Source organism: Chrysochloris asiatica, unplaced genomic scaffold (assembly GCF_000296735.1).
Source record: "Chrysochloris asiatica unplaced genomic scaffold, ChrAsi1.0 scaffold00121, whole genome shotgun sequence".
Taxonomy (NCBI): Eukaryota; Metazoa; Chordata; class Mammalia; order Afrosoricida; family Chrysochloridae; genus Chrysochloris; species Chrysochloris asiatica.
Window position 1 is genome coordinate 10,020,470 of NW_006408639.1, and position 20,206 is coordinate 10,040,675.

General features: G+C 45.8%; 1 protein-coding gene across 1 annotated transcript in view; it reads right to left on the reverse strand.

Annotated features, from left to right (window-relative positions):
• Positions 1–18,070, reverse strand: part of FGD5 (FYVE, RhoGEF and PH domain containing 5) — a 204,191-nt gene extending 186,121 nt beyond the window's left edge. The window contains exon 1 of the mRNA XM_006868675.1: positions 15,558–18,070. Coding sequence (XP_006868737.1) covers positions 15,558–18,070 — 2,513 coding nt within the window. The remainder of the gene's footprint in view (positions 1–15,557) is intronic.
• Positions 18,071–20,206: the final 2,136 nt, after the last annotated feature.

Below are 20,206 nucleotides of genomic sequence, written 5' to 3' on the forward strand. Positions count from 1 at the left end.
TCTTTTGGCAGTCCATGGCACTTTCAGTATTCTCCTCCAACACCACAACTCAAAGGCATCAATTCTTCTACGATCCTCCTTATTTACTGTCCAGCTTTCACATCCATATGAGGCTATTGAAAACACAATGGCCTGGGTCAGGCGTACCCTAGTCCTCAAGCTGACATCTCTGCTTTATCCTGTAACTTGGCTAAATTCCTCAATTAGTTCTAGAAACTTTTCAGTGGATTCTTTGGGATTTTTTTAGATATAGAATCATGTCATCTGTGACTAGAAATAGTGTCACCTCTTCCTTTCCTTTGTGGAAACCTTTCCTTGTCTAGTCATACTGCTGGGGCCAGGACCTCCAGCACAATATTGAACGGAAGTGGCATCCTTGTCTTGTTCTGTTTTCAAGGGGAAAATTCTCAGTCTTTCTCCATTGAGTAGAATATGTTGACTGCTGGTTTTTCAGAAATGTCCTTAATCATGTTAAGGTACTTTCCTTTTGATTCCTATCTTGTTGAGAATTTTTATCAAGAAAGGGTGCTAAATTTGATTGGTTGCCTTTTTTGGTGTCGACTGAGATGATTATGTGGTTCTTTTCCTTTGTTCTATTAATGTGGCATATTACATTGATGGATTTTCTAACATTGAAACAAGTTTGTATTCCTGAAAAAAAAATCCCACTTGATGATGATGTATAATTAAAGACCTCTTTTAGAAAGGTGAGCAGGAACCACCATTTTTCCACCTTCCTACTTACTGGCACACAGTTCTATAAGAAATTGGTTGACTTATTGGTGAAAAAGACACAATAAAACAGATAACTCCTCAGAAGCCTTCAGCTCCTGTGGGTGAAGATTCACAAATTTCTGCTTTGAATTTCAGGAATACAGATGTTGACACAGTGCTAATCATAATGTTGTTGATAAGTGCCGTCGAGTCGATTCGCTAATCATAATAGCTAAAGTATATATAGGGCACTTACAATACACTTTGTGCTAAATTCTTTGCAAGTTGTTCATTTACTTAATCCTCATAATCCCTAAAGGCAGCACTGCTGTTTTCTGTATTTTTCAGATGAGGAAACTGAGGCACAGGGAGATTAAGTAACTGGCCGGAGGGCACACAGCTAGTAAGTGACTGAGCATGGATTTAAACCCAGCCCTATGGAGACCTGGGGTGGTGCTATAGGATAAGCACTAGACCACAAGATCATTTTGAACCGCAAGGTCAGCGGTTCAAACTCACCAGCCACTCCTTGGAAATCCTATACGGGGTTGTTACGAATTGGCACCAACTTGACAGCACTCAACAACAACATCTGGCTCCAGATGTGGTGCTGTAGGATCAGCACTGGAATGCAAACTACAGGTTGGCAGTTCAAACCCACCAGCTGCTCCTCATGAACTCTATACAGGATCGCTATGAGTCGGAACCAACTGGAAGGCACTTAACAACAACACTGAGAGATCATACTCTCAATCCACAATACAAGTTTCACAAAATCATCGCCCTTAATTGGGCTTTAAGATCAGCACTACACTCCATAACTCCAACTTCCAACATTTCTATCCTTGATTACAATTTCTGTGAGAATCTCCTTAATTGAAGTTATGAAAAAGAATAATAACACACTCATGTCTTATGTTGCAGTTCCAAATAAGATTTCACTAGAAAAAGGATTCTGCTGCAAAAGAAGATTGGCAAGCACTGAGATTAAGTAGTGTTCAGGAGCCCAAGGAATAGCACATGAGCATTCTTCCTGTCTGCTTAGATTCAGCCAGGCTAGAGACTCAATTAGAGGGCTGTGGCACTCTCCCCAGGAGCTGCCCGCCTCCCAGTGCTGATTTTTTACCATGTCAGAGGATTCACAGGAATGAGCATCGGAGGTGCATCTTGGAAGTCATCTCAGAGCACACATGGAATCTTCCTAAGGTCCCCTTAGGGCATCCTGAGTGGCATACCTGACTAAGTACTTGAATACTAGTTGGAAACTGGTGGTTTGAGCCCATGCAAAGGCAACTTGTAAGACAGTCCTGGTGATCTGGTACCAAAAGGTCAGAGCCTTGAAAACTACAGAGCAGTTCTACTCTGCACACATAGGGTTGCCAAGAATTAAGAGTCTACCGGATAGCAACCAACAACAACAGGGTCTCCTTGGGCCACTCCAGCCCACATGCTTCCTTAGGACTCCAGATATGTAATCATGGATGACCATTAAAACTCTGACTTCTTGGCCTGTGCATGAAACATTCGTGTATCCTTCCACATCTGTTTGATTACCGACCATGAAAGGGAACTTTTTCACAAGGCAGCTGTGTGAAGTAGTCTCTCAGTATTTGGAAATACATTATGTACAGGTTCTTTAAAGCATGCTTTGGTTTTTTGTTTATTTGGCATCTACTTTCCTTAATTAAAATCATACAAGCAAATCTGAAATTTCAAGTTCTTAGGTCAAGCCTTGACCTGGAGAAACTTCCTCTGGGCTCTGTCCAGGGCTCCAGATCAACCCTGTTTACAGAGAGACCAGTCACATCATCCGTGAAAACATCTGCAACCCCAATAACTCCACCTTAGAGGATATCATCCGAGACCTAGGCTTCTCTACATGGAGATCACTGCAATTCTCAGCTATAAGCCTGAAAGCCTCAGCACACAGCTCAGTAGCTGCCTTGACTCTTGGGAGGCTGGAGGTTGGAGCATCTTGGGGCATTCTCGAAGAGCCAGCTGACACACATTAATCCATCACTCAAAAAGGATGCTGAGCTTTTTGTCCCGTTGACCTAGCGTATGGTAAGCAAGGATGATAAATTCCCTAAGGGCCCCACCCACGGCCCGCCAGGTCATCTACGGAAACGTTAACCTCCTGCATAAGATCATCCCTTTGATGGTTACTGTAATCGTGTGTAATGTTCTCTCTATAAATATTTTTTACATCATCCCTGGCCACATTTAAGCATGTGTACAGTCAACAGAAGCAGTCTGACTCTCAACCCAGGTAACAAGGGAATTTCCACTGTGAAGATTCAAACCCCAGTGTATGTACCCCGTTTGACACCTGGAGATGTTGAAGTCCAATGGTGGGGTCTCTTACAGAGGGTGAGCCAGAAAAGACAGTACACCCTGTTTTAGGAAGACCTGCCTTCTAGTCCTAGTTCCATCACTTGGAAGTTATGCTACCACCCTGAACCTCAGTTTCCTCCTCGACTGAAAACATAAACTGGTGACTACTTCCCCCCCCCTCCCCCAAAGGCATCCTGGAGTGGTGCTGTGAGTTAATGCGTCAGACTGCAAAGTCGGTGGAACTGCAAGGTTGGTGGTTCAAGCTCACCCGCTGCTCCTTGGAACCCCTATACAGGGGTTGCTATGGGTCAGAACTGACTCACGGCACTTAACAACAACTCCCCCCGACCCAAAGGAATGTCCAGTAAATGAAATGAAGCACATAAAGTAAGGACATGGTGCTAGAAACTCCCTGGGATAAAATTCCAGTTCTGGGCTGAGTGAGCCAAGGCCCTTCAGTAAACCTCTTTGTGCCTCAGTTTCCTCATCTGTCAAGTGTAAGCAATAAAAATATCTATGTTGCAGGGTAGCTTTTAAAATCAACTGATTTAATACACAGATTGGATCTGTCAAGGATCGAAGCATGTCCCCCCAAAGTACGTATCAACTTGGCTAGGCCGTGATTCCTAGTATTAAGGGATCATCCTCCACTGTGTGATGTGTTGTAAATCCTAACCTCTCCTTGTGAAGGAGCTCTGGTAGCATAGTGGTTACGAATCGGGCTGCAAACCGCAAGGTCAGCAGTTCGAAACTACCAGCTGTTCTGTGGGAGAAAGATGAGGCTTTCTGCTCTCGTAAAGATTTACAGAGTCAGAAACCCTATACAGGGTCACTGACTTGGAACCGACTCCACGGCACATCGCCACCTTAAGATTAATGAACAGACAGAGTAAGGCCTCAGTACCACCAAGAAAGAAGAACTGCAAGTGGTTGTAGATCCTTTGGGCTCAGGGTCGCTGCTCTGAGAACCTCCCAGACCCAAGGGAAGTTTGATGTCAAGAAACATGGAGATTGCCAAGGGACACTGGGCCTACGGATGTTGAGAGGAAACAAACACCTTCGCTGAGAGCTAAAAGAGAGAGAAAGCCGACCCCTAACACTGGCACCCAACACTGAACTCCTAGCCTCCTAGACGGTGAGAGAATAAATGCGGTTGTTAAGACACCTGCTTGTGTAGCAACAACATAACTAAGATGCGGTCTAAGATGGTGCCTGGCATGTATATTGTGATCACTCAATAAAACCTCATGCATTGCAGTGGGAACAGTGTCTGTCCACCTAAGCTACTGGCAGCAAAGTAGAAGACCGAACGTATTATTTTTCAGTACCTGACACAGACCTGCACATACACTATCTCCCTGAAGGATCACTATGTCACTAGTACAGGTGAAGAAACTGAGGCTCGCTCCAGACAACAAGGTAAGGGGCAGAGCTGGACTTGAGCACATTCTCTCTTCCTGCTGCTCATACTTCCTCTCTGTTTCTGTCAACTGTGAATGATGCCATCACACATCCTGGGAAATTCAGGCTTAAACTTGGCTCTGGTTTATTCTGCTCCAAACCACCGGTCCATTGCTATGGCTAATGTCCCCCAGTTTAAACCATCATAGAGGACTAAGAGGCTAAGTCCTGTTGTTAAGTCTTGATCCCTCGATGTTTTAGCTCCCTTACTCTGGTAGCGTCTTTTTCTCCATTCCATCCCACAGCGGACAATAGTTGTGCCTGAACACTAGCTGACGGCATCACTCTCTTGCTCACTACTCACGGGATCAAATCAATGCAATGCATTAGGGAATATGAGACCAAATCCAGCAAGTTCTTAATCAAGACATTGCCCAGAGTTATCCCCTGCCACCCCCTCTGATCTGGCCTGGATAGTTTCCTCTAGGTTCCTTCTGGAAAGGGCACTCGAATGGAGAACTGGTTCTAAAACATCCCAGATCAATCACAGTTGGGAGACCTGAGACCCAGATGCTCACAATGCACAGCCAAGGGCAGATCTAGGACCTAAACTCTGACTCCTTTATATCCTGACAACCATTCCGAATAACAAATACTCTCTGTTGCATTTTCAAATTAGCTGCTGCCCTGACCCTTAACATAACAGTCCTGGGAAATGGTCTGAAAAGTTCAGATATTTCAACCCTTTCTGGATCCTAACATAGCCCTCCAATGGCTATTCATGAAGTAAAATCTTTCATGAAGGCCTCTATCCATCTCATCTCCTACCACTTTCTGCAGGTCTCTGTGCCTCTCCACAAACCCACAAGGACTTCCACGCTCAGAGCCTCCATTTCTGCTTACCTCTCTGCCTGGAGTGCCCTCCCCTCCATTCTGTCATACTGTCATTTAAGGTCCACTGAAAAGTCAGCTCCTCAGAGAAGCCTGCCTTACCCCTTCCACTTACTTCCCATCACATCCCTCTTTTTCCTTCTTCCCAGGGCACAATGGTCTCATTTACATACGGGTTTACTGTCTGCCTCTCCCCAGGAGAATGCCAGTTCTGTGACAGCAGAGACCTCCTCTGTCTGTTCGCTCCAGCACCTGAAGCTCCTTGAGCAACACTGAGCTGACAGTTGGCCAGCACCCATCAGCGCAGGCTTGTGTGTTCCTATGAGGATGGGCAGTTTTCACTGGAACTTCCAGATGAAGACAAACTTAAGAAGAACAGTCTGGCGATCCGCTTCTAAGTATCAGTCAATGAAAACTGGAAGATCACAGTGGTCTGGTCTGCATGTGGTCACAGGGCTGGTCCAGGACCAGGTAGCATTTCCTTGTGTTGTGCGTGGGGTCGCCATGCACCAGGGACCAACCGGATGGCAGCTAACAACAACAAAGTGCATACTGACTGTGAATGCATGAAACACTGACAAGAGATGCTTCTTCTCTTTGTCTGCATTCTAAGTGCAACATGCTCATCCCCATTCCACAGGCCCGAGGAGAGGGGCCCAAACAGATCAAGTACCATTCAGATTCAAGTTGGAACAAAGACCTCACGACTCCTCTGGGGCTCAGCTGGTCAGGGAGACCAGTCACTGACATTTTACCAAAGACCTCTTAACAACACAACTGCCTTTTATTAGTGAGAATTATTTTCACACCTCCCATTGAGGGAAGCCCTGAGTTTATGAAGGTAAAAACCACATTGTGATTAACACTTAATCAGGATTTCTTCTACATTATAGCTCTGCAAGGAAAAAAAAACAAAAAAGTCGGGGTCTTAATACAACACTAGTAATGTTACAATAAGAGTGTTCCTGACATGATTTTCTTATTAGGGCCCTTCCCTGTAAATTTTATTGCATTTAATTAAAAATTATTGCTAAGAAAGCAGCTGCAGATGGTCTTATTTTAAGTCAGAAAATTAAAAACCGAATATTCTCATCAGTCAATTTCAATGAGAGGCACAGTCACATGCGTTAGGATGTGATGGTTTTGAGATTATAATAATTTTTATGGCATTTCCAGGTCCTTTCAATGAAATTTAATGAAAGCTCTGCATGAGTTCATTTGTCAAAAACATAATAATAATAGGAAGGCTCCTGGCTTACAGGCAGATAGAAAGATACCAATGAATACCACAGCTAGGATGTGCCAAAAATCAAGCCTGCGTGGCTTTCAGCACCGAAGGGACTTAATAGCAGGAGGCTGAGCCGCACCTCTGCCACATCACACCCAAGGATTTATACAAAGAGCTGTAAATCACCTTTGTTTTACAGTGGTGCATATATTTGTTGATGTAGCACTGTCTACGGTTGTAAAATACTGAAAGTCAGGTTTCACTCTCTCAGGGACTTTCTTCAGCCAAGTACTCACTACATTTTGTGCCTCAAGTCCGGACGTAGGAAGGTGGGTGTTCAGAATTTCATTGCAGCTGCTGTTCTTGGACTGGACTGCCCAGGCAATTACCTCTTGGAACTTTATGCCTGGCTTGCATCCTTTAACTTTCAAAGATTTGATTATTTTGCTATGTCTTTTATAGGAAAGTATTTCAAAGCTGTTATTTACTTGGGGCTAAACAAGAATGAGAAGCGACATGCAAAGATGATGTAGGTAGTCCTGGAATTAATCGAGCAACTCAGAGAGGGCTGGGGTTGCTGTGTACAGTCTAGAAATAACTCTTCTCTGCTCCTTGCCATCTGTCTACAGCCCTGCTTTGGTCCTCGTCAACTCCTGAGTGGACCACTACTCTTAAAAAAGCCTCTTAACTCTTCTGCTTCCTCTATCTCCTTCCCCTCCACTCTCTTGATGCCAACAAAGTATTCATGTCAATGCATGATCCTCATCACGTCACCGCTTCACCCACCACACCCTCACTAGAAATCACCATGGACCCCCTACCTCATCCGCCCACAGATAAGGGGCTAAAGTACAGACACAGGAAACGGATGCACAAGACACCTTGCAATTGGGCCCCAACCTGCCTTCCCAACTTCACTTCACAGCCACACATTTGTGTACCATCTCTTGAACACTTCAAGGTCCTGTCTGACCTCCAGGCTCACACAAGCTTTCACTTCTTAGACTGTGTCTTCATCATGAACCCCACCCCTAGGTAGTGAGCCTCCCCTCTTCTCTCTCATCCAGTGTATCCCTATGTACTGTTGTTGTTGTTAAATGCTGTTGAGTTGGTTCCTACTCATAGGGTTTCCAAGAAGTAGTTGGTGGGTTCAAACCATTGATCTTTTGGTTAACATTATCTTACAGCACTAGGTTAGCATTCTAGTGCTTATCTTATAGTCATACCAGACTGCCTCATCCCTGCAGTACCTAGAATAGTATCTGACATTGTATCTACAGAATAGTATCTGTAGATGTTCAACAAACATTAACAGAGTGAATGAGTAACACTTTATCGTAGTAACTAGAAATCAGAAAATGACATCTTTTGAGTTTAGTCTTTCAGTCTTTCAACCCAATTTCCTCCCTGTATTCTCCATCTCTGCAGACCATGTGAACTCTTTTCCAGAGCAGGGATGACAAGCTACCTTTGGAACAAGTTAAATCTCTTTCAGTGCAGTTCTAGCTGCTCAAACCCACAGTGAGAAAGTCCTTTCCGCATGTTCTCCCCACCCCTCCTTCTTCCTGAAATGATCTCTCCCTATCGCTCCCAAATGACCAAGACCTTCTTTGCTTTCATTCAAACACCACCTCAGCCCTACTCTTGAGATCTTGAGTTTTTCCTCTCTTGAATGCTGTGACCCGGGACTGAGTCTTCTCTTTCCTCTGGACTGTAAGTCCACTGAAGCCAGGGTGGTACTTGGTCCACCTTCCTCTCCTCCCACACCTCACTCAGCACTGTCCTTGACCCTGATGACTCATTTGTCAAACACAGAGGTGCTCGGTCATCAAGCTAGCCCAAACATTCAACTACCTGGGTCTCCCCACTTTCTGTCCTCTTGCATGTCATATAATGTGACCAATCCACAAACTCAATGTGTACAAAACAGTAATGAAATATACGTAACAAAACATACATGACATTTCTAAAAAGTGATTACATTTTCCAGTTGTACAAGCATTCCTGCTACCCTTTTCCAAATAACTTTCCCACAAGACAGAAACTCAATGTCCCCTAGACAAAAACTCCCCTTCTCCTCCCAACCCTAGTCAGCATTTTGGTTTCTATAGATTTGCTCATTTCACAGAAGTTGAATCATACAGTATTTGTCCTTTTGTGACTGACTTATTTCACTTAGTGTGACATTTTCAAAAACTCATCCACGCAGTTGCATGCATCAGAACTTCCTGTCTCCCTTTGGCTGAGTTATTGGTTGTTGTTTGTGCGTCCTGCGTTGTTGTGAATTGATTCCAAATCATAGTGACCCTCCAGGGCAGAGGAGAACTGCCCCGTAGCGTTTTCAAGGCTGTAATCTTTACAGAAACACATCACCACATTTTTCTCTTTCCACTTGGCTGCTGGGTTTGAATCACTGACTTTCAGATTAGCAACTGAATGCTTGACCACTGGCTGAGTGTTGTTAAGTGCTGTCAAGTTGGTTCTGACTCACAACAACCTTATATATGTTTTCTGAGGAGCAGCTGGTGGGTTTGAATGGCCAGTTCTTACCCCACAGTGCCACCCCAGGACTCCAAGGAGTTGCTGTTGTTATTGTTGGGTGCTTCAGACTCAGTTCCAACTTATAATGACCCTACGCACAACACAACAAAGCAGTGCCCAGTCCTGTGCCTCACAACTGTTGTTCTGTTTGAGTCCACTGCTGCAGACACTTGTCAGTCCATCTTGTTGGGCATCTTTCTCTTTTTCATTGACCCTCCATTTTACCAAGCCCAATGACCTCACGCAAAGACTGGTCCTGTTGTTATTAAGCGTCGTCAAGTCGGTTCTGATGCATAGCCATTCTGTATAAGGTTTCCGAGGAACAGCTAGTGGGTTTGAATCACTAACTTTGGGGTTAGCAGTCCAGTGCTTATCCTACAGTGCCACATCTAATTCACAAATTCTTAAGCATACAAGTCACACAGTCTTCCAACCATGGACAACTCTCGAAGAAGGCAGACTGTGAGAAGGAATCTTGGGCTGCTCAACCTCGGAGCCTCCAACAGCTCTCTCAGGAATGCATAACAAACTCTCAGAAGTTGCTGCCACTCGGTGGACTTCATCTTTTGAAGGTTCCCTTGTGAGCAGTGTGACCCCAAGCATGGTTGTTCCTCTGGCACAGCTGGCCACAGGAGGGCAAAGTCTTCCCCACTATGGCCCTGAGGAAGGGGAAGACAGCTTACAAGTCTTACAGACAAGTTGCCACCAGACCACCAAGCTCACCAGCCTTCAGAGAAGAAAGGAAAGGTGGAACTGAGTCTGTGGCACTTAACAACAACAAAGCTGTTATCTCACTTGCAACTCACAGTGAAATTCCCAGTGCCCATTTTCCAGATAGGAAAACTGAGGCCTGGTGAAATGATATGAACACAAGTAGCAAGTCTATCTGTCTCAATCCAGGACTGCTGCCACTACAGCCTGTTCTCTGGTGTTCTTCACCCAACATCTGTTGAGTGAAGCTATTGTTTCTTAACATACCTTCCATCTAGGTTTGTACACTTCTGAAGGCAATGATGCAATCTCTCTTAACTCTAGTCTGAAGAATTCAATTTACGCTGAGTCTACGTGGCAGTTTTGGCATCCTCAAAGGACTCCAATAATTTTCTTTTAAAATGTTCTTTGAGGTTGGGGAACAAAAAGTAGTCAGAAGGGGCAAGATTGAGGCTGCAGGGTTGGGGGGAGTAAGGTTTCCCAAATAAATTCTTAGAGCACAGCCCTCGCTACTCTTACAGAAGGAGCAGGTATACAGTGGTGATTGAAAAAAAATTTCCTTGGTACAACTTTCCTGGCCTTTCTCTCAACCATGTTGCATTCGGCTTTCTTAAAATTTCTTCAAAATAAGTCCCCGGGATCATTTTGTGTCCTTCAGGAAAATCTATCAACATTACCCCTTTGTTATTGTTGTTGTTAAGTGCCTTAGAATCGGTTCCTTGCATAGGGTTTCCAAGGAGAAGTTGGCGAGTTTGATCCAACAACCTTGCGGTTCCAACTGACTCTGCATGCAGCGCATTAACCACACCACTCCATTCCCACTTTGGAATCCCCTCAGACAGCCCCCGACACATTCTCAGTTAACCTCTCTGCCTTAAATTGAACTGGCCTCGCAGATCCCTTGGAAGAACACCCACTGTGTTCACTGGACATTTTTTGAAGACTAGGAGTCCCGATGTGGCACTGTGGGTTAATGCGCTGCACTGCAAAGTCATTTGAACTGCAAGGTCGGTGGTTCAAGATCACCAGCTGCTCCTTGGAAACCCTATACGCAGTCACCATGGGTCAGAATGAACTAGGCGGCACTTAACAACAACAATAAGACTAAGACAAATGTATTACTGAGGGAATTTATCTGCAGCCGTACACTGATCACAGAGATATTTTTTAAACACGTTTTGTTTGGAATAAACCCAAGCACGTATGAATTGGAGTTGTAGTAGCAATACTTCTTTATTCACTCCCACCCCCATACAATACTACAGTAGCTTCCTTATCATGTTAAAACAAACAAAACAAACATACGTTTAACGAGACACTTTGGGCAAGACTGTTGGTGAAGTGACTTTAATTTAATAAGTATATGCAAAGCACCTGAAACTGCTGCCTAAAATAGGTACTTAATAAAGGATGGCTCTTTCCTCCTTGTGAAGTTTAAAATCATCAGTTCTTCAACATGTATTTATGAAGTTCTAGTGGACAACCACTACACTGAGGTGTAGTAGAGACTCAGAAATAAACATCACTGACGGTGTGACCCACTAAACATCACTGATGGTGTGAACCACTCAAGATCACTGACGGCATGACCCATAAAGAGTGTGACTGACCCACTAAGTGTGTGACCTACTGAGAGTGTGAATGACGGAGGTCACGAAGCACACTATTTGAAAAGTAAAGTATCGGACTAGATGCGAGACAACTGTTGACATTTCTCCCTCTTTTGCATGAAAGTCTGGAACAAAAGAATGCTCTGAAGGGTATGTTTTACAGGAAAGGAGAACAAAACCTTTCACTGTATACCACTGAAAACCTGAACACATAACAATTTAAGTAATTTTATTTTATAACATAGAAAGTAGCTAATAAGAAGATTATTATAGCTACTAAAAAGCCTCAAAGAGGTAACTACATAGAAGAGCCTTTTTACCCTCGCTCATTAGACCCTTATGCATGTAAAAGCTGGACACTGAATAAAGAAGATTGGAGAAAAACCGATGCATTTGAGTTACGGTGCTGGAGAGAATATTTAAATGTACCACGGACTACCAGAAAAACAAATAAAGCTGTGATGGAAGAAGTACAGCCAGAGTACTCCTCAGAAGCCAGGATGGCCAGACTTCATCTCTCATACTTTGGACATGTTGTCAGGAGGGACCAGTCCCTGGAGAAGGACATTATGCTCAGTAAAATGAAGGATCAGTGAAGAAAAAGAAGACCCCCAAGGAGATGGATTGGCACAGTAACAGCAGGAATGGGCTCAAGTGTAGCAACAATTGTGAGGGTGACAGAGGACAGGGCAGTGTTTCGTTCTGTTGTTCATAAGGTCACTATGAGTCAGAACCAACCCAGTGACACCTAGCAACAACAATAACATTAGACCCTGAGCTACTGCTCACTGATTTCGGGGTCTCATAGAACTTGTTGAATTCTAGAATACAGTTGACATTTTCCTTCCTTCTTTTTTGATTCTGTATTTCTTAACAGGAAGTCCTTTTAGTGGAAAAAGGACTTGGCTCTCAGTAACACTGAATCACACCCTTCTCAAGCCTCTTTTTATCCTTCTGATTATGTCAAGCTGAAAGTCTCCATGTGGGACCAAGATGGCTCTGACCCCTCTGAAGTTCTGCTCATCTCCCTGTTTAACAAAGAGGCCAGGCTCCCCAGCTCAACACCTTGGCAAGTAATAAACTCAACCTAGACATTACTAGTGATATTTTCTTTTTCTTTGTGTCTTATTTTTCAATTGCCTTTTATGGTAGCAGATACTGATTTTCCACTTATCAATAGTTGTATATAAAGTTTCTTATCTAAACATCTTTCATTAAGTAAGCAATATGGATTAATTAAGGAGCGCTGGTGGCGTAGTGGTTATGAATCGGGTTGCGAACTGCCAAGGTCAGCAGTTTGAAACTACCAGCTGATCCGCAGGAGAAAGATGAGGCTTTCTGCTCCTGTAAAGATTTACAGCCTTGGAAACTCTGTACAGGGTCGGAACCGACTCCATGGCACATAACAACAACAACAACAACATGGATTAATTGCAAGAATAAGAATGAGTAAGTACACATCAGAGCAGGCAGTATAGGTGGTAAAGGTGATGCCAGAGAGGCTAATGGTGGAGGAATAAAGACCTGTTCAGTTTAGGCATGAAGAAACCATGGCCAGCCATTCCCTAGGGCCCATGGTAAGTTCTTGAACAGACTCTGGCCTCACATCTTCCAGTGCGCTATCTTGTGCTCTTTCAGGGCTGTCTGTATTTATTTTGGCTTCTGCCTCAGATCCTAAAGCAAGGTATGGGGCAGGGTCAGTAGCGGAAGGAGGAAGGAACTACCTCCCGGCCCTCTCAGCCCATCTGACCCTGAGGATCCCTGTGGACATGTCTCAAACCAGCAGCACCTTCTATGCTGAAAGTGCAGAAGTGGGGGTACCACTGGCTGTCATTCATACCTCTCAACTTGACGTGTCTGAAACCTCCCTTGACCAGACCTGTTCCAGCCCCTTGAGGGGATTTTCCTCCCCCTTTGCTTCCAACTGTCGCATGTACGAAAGCAGAAGAAAGCTTTGCTTGCTGACTCCAAAAGGATGCGATTCCTGCATGGGACATTTAGCCCTGTCAGTCTGGCCTTTTGTGACACGGCTCCAGAGTAGGGCCCATGGTGCTTCTGAAATTCAGAGCCTGACACTTGAAGTCATTCAACCAAGACTATAGCATTGACCGTGAGGTGATTCAGGGAAAGGCCCTAGCACTGAGCCTGAGCACCACACAGTTACTATAGCGCAACCGTTCGCATTGTCATGCTCGTCTCAGCGAAGGGAACTTGCTTGTGCTTTGGGTGAGTACAGATAAAGGAACCCAGAGCCCTTCCAGACAGCCAAGCAGCCCTTCACAAACTGAAAGGTGATAGGTGTCCCCAGGGCCCTAAAGTGCTGTAGGGGTCCTATAGTGTAAAGCCTGACATTTCTCACTGCAAATTACTGAGCCAGGAGTTAGGAAGTCCAAATCCTAGCAGAGATTTCTCCTTTAACTTGCTGGAAGACCATAGGCAAGCCTCTTGCCCTCTCTGTATCGTGCTCTGGAACAGGACTGGATGAAATCTGAGAAGCCTTCCAGGTCTAAAATTCAGTGATTCTATGGAAGTGGCTGCTGCCACACAGAAGAGGAAATGAGTTCACTAGCCCTGCTGGACAGTGTGAGTGTTTGCCTCAACCAGAGAGAAAAACTTCCGCATCATCCGAGTAGCTACTCCAGGCGGTCAAGTGTGTCCCAGTGGTGGGAGGAATTCCAGTGTAGACTGGATGACCACTGGGAAGCTTGATGTCCCAACAAGCATGGAAAATTGACGGTGTGAAAGCTTGGTTCTGCTTTTATTAATGCTGGGAGGCACTAGGCTATGGGCTGGCCTTGTCAAGCCCTGCTGCTAACTATTAACAGGATGCACTGGTTGGCTCTGGCAATCTGACACTCTGCTAGCTCCACGTGTCCACCTTTTCCAATTATACTCTGCCCCTCAGGCGGGGTTGGTGGTTACCTTTCTTGGCAAACAAACCCTTTAATACTAGAAAAAAACCTAATGAATAGCCTCACTCAGACTTGAGGTAGGGTGGGAAACTTAAAATACTCAAGAGAAGACACCATCCAGACACTTCCTAGCATTCTGTACTTCAGCAATATAGTGAATGCTTCTGCTCTGGTAAAGATTTACAGCCTCGGAAACCCTGTACAGGGTCGCTATGAGTTGGAACCGACTCCACGGCACATCACCACTACCACCACCTATTCATTATTGCAGATCTGCTAGGAATTTCTAGCAGCAACAGCTGTGCAGGATTGGTTTAAGTCACTGCACATTAAAGAAATCTATCTATCTATCTCTCTACCTACCTACCTATCAATCCACACACACACACATAGAATCATAACATTTTTGTTCTCCATCTAGCTCGGAAATCTCAGAAAAATGTAAATGAATGAGATTTAACTGAACCACCTTTAAGTTGCATCCACAATATACAAGTAACAGAAGATTTGGCAAGTACTCACTTGGGATGACCATTAAGTGCATTCAGTCAGTCTTGGAAAGGTGAGGTCAAAAACACCCCCACCCCCAATGAAAATAAGTGTTTCACTCTTACTTCCAAAGTGGATCTGTCCCTCACCCCCTTACCCCCGCAAAAAAAAAAAAAAAAAAAAAATTAGCTTGGCTACACTTCTTAAAGACCTGATTCAGAAATTAAGCTCAGGGCACCATTAGCTCTTAACACAATTCACAATTTAAATTGTTTTTCTAGTTCCTTGTTGAATACAGTGTATATTTACATAGTAAAAAGGATTTATCTCAATTTAAGGTACTTTGCTGATGGTAAAAGAGATTGATTCTGGCAAAACTCCAGAACCTTCTGTCTTGGTGACTTTCCTAGAGGCCAGTAACAGAATTTAGGCACTAGCAGAAGAAATGCCCCACAGCCCCAAGGAATGTAAATACAAACGCTCACGTTTGTAAACCCGAATTCCACACACCCGAATTCCACACAACAGTTCCATTTAGATTATCTACTCTGAACTTCTCCAGCATAGTCCCATTTCACAGCTGAAGTAACTGAGGTTCAGAGAAGCCACGAACCCCAAGCCACATGGCTAGAAGGAAACAAAACAACAGACTCAAAGGCAAGTCCATTCTGTAGCAGACACTTCAGCTGCCTCCCAAACAAAGAAGGAAAGACAAGTTTACGGTACCTTTCTGTGTCCTGGTCTGCACTCTGCTGCTTGCTCTCAAAGGCATTGAAACTGCTCATATCCACATAACCATCATTCTCATTCGCTGTGGACAGGGCTCTGCTCTGATCTTCAAAGAGCTTCGTGAAAGTCCCAGCCCTTGCAGGCCTTCGCGGAGGAATCTGGATATTTTCATAATCCGAGTTCATAGCTGGAATGTTCTCATAATCTGAAGTGTCCGCATTGGGAAAGGAGATGGACCGTGGCTTGGTCAGTGGCAAGGGCAGGAAGGGAGGCCGGGAACGGTCTTCGAAGGACTCCACTCTGGACACTGTCCTGCTGAAGGGGACACCTCTCCTCTTGGCATCCCTGTAGAAGATGAGGGAGGAGGGGGACTCAGAAGCGCGGAGCTTCCCCGTCCGAGACTTGAGCTGAGGTGAGTTACTGAGGCTTCTCCGCTCCATGTCCAGGAGCCGGGCAGGCCCATGGTAGCTGGACTCTGAGGAGGACCGGGAGGAGGACACATTCACCTCCACGTGCACCTTGCTCTCCACCTTCTTCTTGAATGTCAGCGCCAAGAACTGCTTAAAGGAGGACTTCTTCTTTTTGGTGGGTGGGTCTGGGGAGTGGCTCTCTGTCAGGAGTGAGGGCGAACTCTTTGTGATGGGCTTCTTGGTGATGCAGGCCAGATCAAAGGGGGGTGGGATGTCCACCACAGATGACGGTGTGGACGTGCCACTGGAAGGCAAGTGGTTTCTCTGAGAGAAGCTTCCTGAAGAGCCGATCATACAGGGCAGAGAAAGGTTGTCCTCTCTTTTTATCCGAGGGTCATCTAACCCATATCCGTCTGCCTCATGGAACAGTGAAAATGGAATCTCTCGGCCTTCCACAGAGAACGATCGTGGGTACAGAGTAAAGGCTCTGGGCTTGGCTGGCAGGGCCCTGCTGGTAGCTTCTGGAAGCTTCCCCTCCAAGGATGAACCTGTCTTTTTTGTTTCTACAATGGTACCTCTGCTGCCAACGGCCGCTGAACCAGCTTCTGGTCCACTTTCTTCTGGGACAGTTTCTGGCACGTAGCCCGCCACCTTGCCAGAGTGGGGCCGGACTCTTGTGACGAGGTTTTTCCTGTCGATGGAGAGCAGGTTGCCTTCCACATCAGAGCTCGCGTCTTCCCTCGTGCCATAACCACTCAGAGCGTTGGCCCCTGTCTGCATCTCACACTGGCCAGCCCAGCACGCAAGGCCGACACCAATCACATAGGGGTTGGTGAGGGAGTCGTCCACAGTATCCTTGTCCAGGTTGTCCTCTGGAAGGTCTTCCACCTCAGGGACAGAGGGACCCTCACAGGCAGGGCTCTCCACAGGGTCACGCTGGCCACACTCAGTCCTGGCCTCTGGGTCCCCAGGTGCACACCACTCTACCTTTGACTCCTGCTCTGATTCTAAGCCTTCTGCTGATTTGGGAAAAGGTGAATAGCTTTCGCTACAAAAAGAGGTGCTCTCAGTTGGGAAGAACTCATAGGGACTCCCTGTAAGGGATGTCATGAAACTGTCAATGCTGTCGTTCTCAAATGGAATGATCTGGTAGCTCTCCTCGGCAGGTTCATCCTCTGTGGGGCCCCCGCCTCCCTGAGGTTCTTCATCCACCTCCTGGCCCATGCTTTCATCTGGGTCAGGAGGGATATCATCAGCCAGGCCACCTTCCACTGTGGAATCTTCACCCAGCTCCCCAGCGACTTCCAGGTTTTCTACAGTCTCATCTGACTCCAGGACCTCTGAGGCCAAGTCCTCCTGCTCTGTGGGCTCACTGCTGGCCGCCGCACTCTCCGCCTCAATGGGGCTGTGGCAGTCCACTTGCTCATCCGGGCCTCCTGGTTCCACAGTGACGCTATCTTTCTCACTGTCTTCTTCCACCTCCAAGGGCATATCAGGGGGTGTAGATCCCTCACCTGGGGCTGCTGGATCCTCTAGTTCAACTTGGGTCAGGACGATATCACTCTGGAAGACCTCCTCTCTGTCCCAAGGTCCCTGGTCTTCCTGGCTGTACTCATTGTGTTCTTCTACTGGCTTCTCTTCCTCCTGTCTGAGCGCCCTCTCCTCAGCCTCTTCACAGTCCTCCTCCCTGGCCATGTTCTCAGTAGCCTGGTCCACGCCTCCATCACTGTCTGTACTCAGTGTCCTGTCCTCTCCGGTTCCTGTCCCCTCCACAGTGCACTCGGCCCCTCGCTCCTCCTCAACTTCCTCGTCCCCAGGAGCCCCTGGGGACATCAAGACCTCATTCTCGGCACAGCCCTCATCTGGGGGCTTGTCCTCTCTCAGGGACGCCTTGGGGATCACAATGTAGTCCTCGTCCGCCTCTGACTCAGAGCACTCCAGGTTGGACCGCTGCTCCGTGTCAAGCCCGCTGTCCACACAGAGCAGCTTCCCATTGCTACATTTGTTTAAGCTGTTGTTTATGTAGACGCTGGCTCGCCACTCGTGGGGGGCATCCAGCCTGGGCTTAGGGGCGATGGGGGGCTTCGGTCCCCTGAACATAGAGTTTGGACTGTGAAGACTGTCAGGTTGGGGTGATGAAGGGGATTTGGGTGCCGTCAGTGGTATAAGGGGACAGGGAGTCTTTGGCTTGGGAGCGACTGGTGGCTTTGGTGAATCTAAAGAATGAAAACAGAGAAAAAAGTATAATTAACTTTACTTCTATTCAGATTTTCCTACACACCACTTGTGACGGGATATTAAAGATAGCTCCCCTCAACCAAGTGAACCCCAAACCAAAAAGAACCAAACTAGTTGCCATCGAGTCAACCTTAACTCATGCAACCCCATGTGTGTCAGGATAGTATAGTACTTCAAAAGGTTCTCAAGGAGTGATTTCTCAGACATGATCACCAGGCCTTTATTCAAGGTGCTTCTTGGTGTACTTGAACTGTTCACCTTTAGATTAGCAGCTACATCTTAATCATCTGGACCACCCAGGAACATCGCATGAAACTCAATCTGCTATGTTGTGTGTTAGACTTATCCCTTCCACCGTAATTTTTCAATCCCTTGATTTTTCACATACGAGTCATTCTCTCGGGAGCTGCCTCAAAGACACAAGATGAATAGAACTGAAAAAGTCAGTCTTAGCTAGATCAACTGAAATAAAACTGCTAACTCAGCACAGAAACAAACTAAAAAAGAGTCATTCTATAAACAATGTGAACACACTTTTTCTATTTACATCCAGCTAACAAAACAACAAATGAAATCCTGTGCTCTCCAAAGTGTGTCCAGGCACTACAGGCATTCATTCAACACACAATTATTGTACACTTGCTATGTGCTAGGTTGAGGAGCCCATTTGGCACGGTGGGATCGGTGTTGGACTACTAGCCACAAGGTTGGTAGTTCAACTCCTCCAGCTGCTCCATGGGGAGAAAGATGAGGTTGTTTGTTCCTGTAAAGATTGACACTCTTGGAAACTCCATACAGGGTTGCTATGAGTTGTATTCAACTCTGCAGCAGTGGGCTTTGGGTTTCTAATGTGCTGGGTTAATGTGGTTGCTGCTAACCAGAAGGTTGGAGGTTCAACCAGCAGTACCTCAGAAGAAAGGTTTGACTTCCAAGACACTCAGCCATCGAAAACCCTCCAGATCACAGTTTACTGTGACACACATGGGGTCACTGTGAGTCAGAGTTAAATTAACACCAACTGGTTGGGATGTGCCATGTACCCACGAGATGGTGTTGAACTAGAGGGTCACCATCTCTGACCCTTGTAGAGCAGACGTTCTAGAGTAAAGTCATCATCGACCTGCTATCTGTGCACATAACACTCTAGACAGCCATCTTCTCAGGTCAACAAGGATAGACTACTTCTGCTAAGTACTTGCAGGGAGACAAGAGAACAATAGGACAACTGGAGGACTGAGTCAGGAAGCCTTGGAAGATGATGACTGAACAGTCACTGCATTAGCCCTTCAAGAGTGACAAGCCAATGGTCTGTGGTAGGGGACATCATACCTGAATTCTATAGGATTTAAGACTGATGTCCAGCTAAGTGTCCCAAATACTAATTTTATGGGAGAAATTATATGTTTTTTGCCAACATAAGGAGCCCTAGTGGGACAGTGGTTAAGCACTTGACTGGCAGTAAAAAAGTCAAAGGTTCAACCCACCAGTCATTTCGAGGGAGAAAAATGTGACTGTCTGCCCTTATAAAGATTCCAGCCTTGGAAACTCTATGGGGGAGTTCTCGACTCTGTCCTACACAGTCACTGTGAGTGGAATTGCCTCAAGGGGAGGGAATGGGTTTGTTTCATTGCTGGTAAGGCTCTGGTCTTATGGTGTGGCGCTGTAGGATCAGCACTGAACTGCGAACCACAAGGTTGGCAGCTCAAACCCACCAGCTGCTCTTCAGAAACCCTATACACGGTCACTATGAATCAGGACCAACGGGATGGCACTTGACAATAATAACAAGGCTTGGGCTTAACAAAGGGGCCTCAGAACACTAACCTTGATCCTAACAAGAGGGAAGAGGAGCAGAGAACCTTGATGTCTCTGTTAGCAAATGCATCTTTGTGTTGTTATAAGCTGCCATTGAATTGGACCCCCAACTCATGGCAACCTTGTGCACAACAGCACAGATCAGATCACTGTGATCCATGGGTTTTCACTGGATGACTTTCA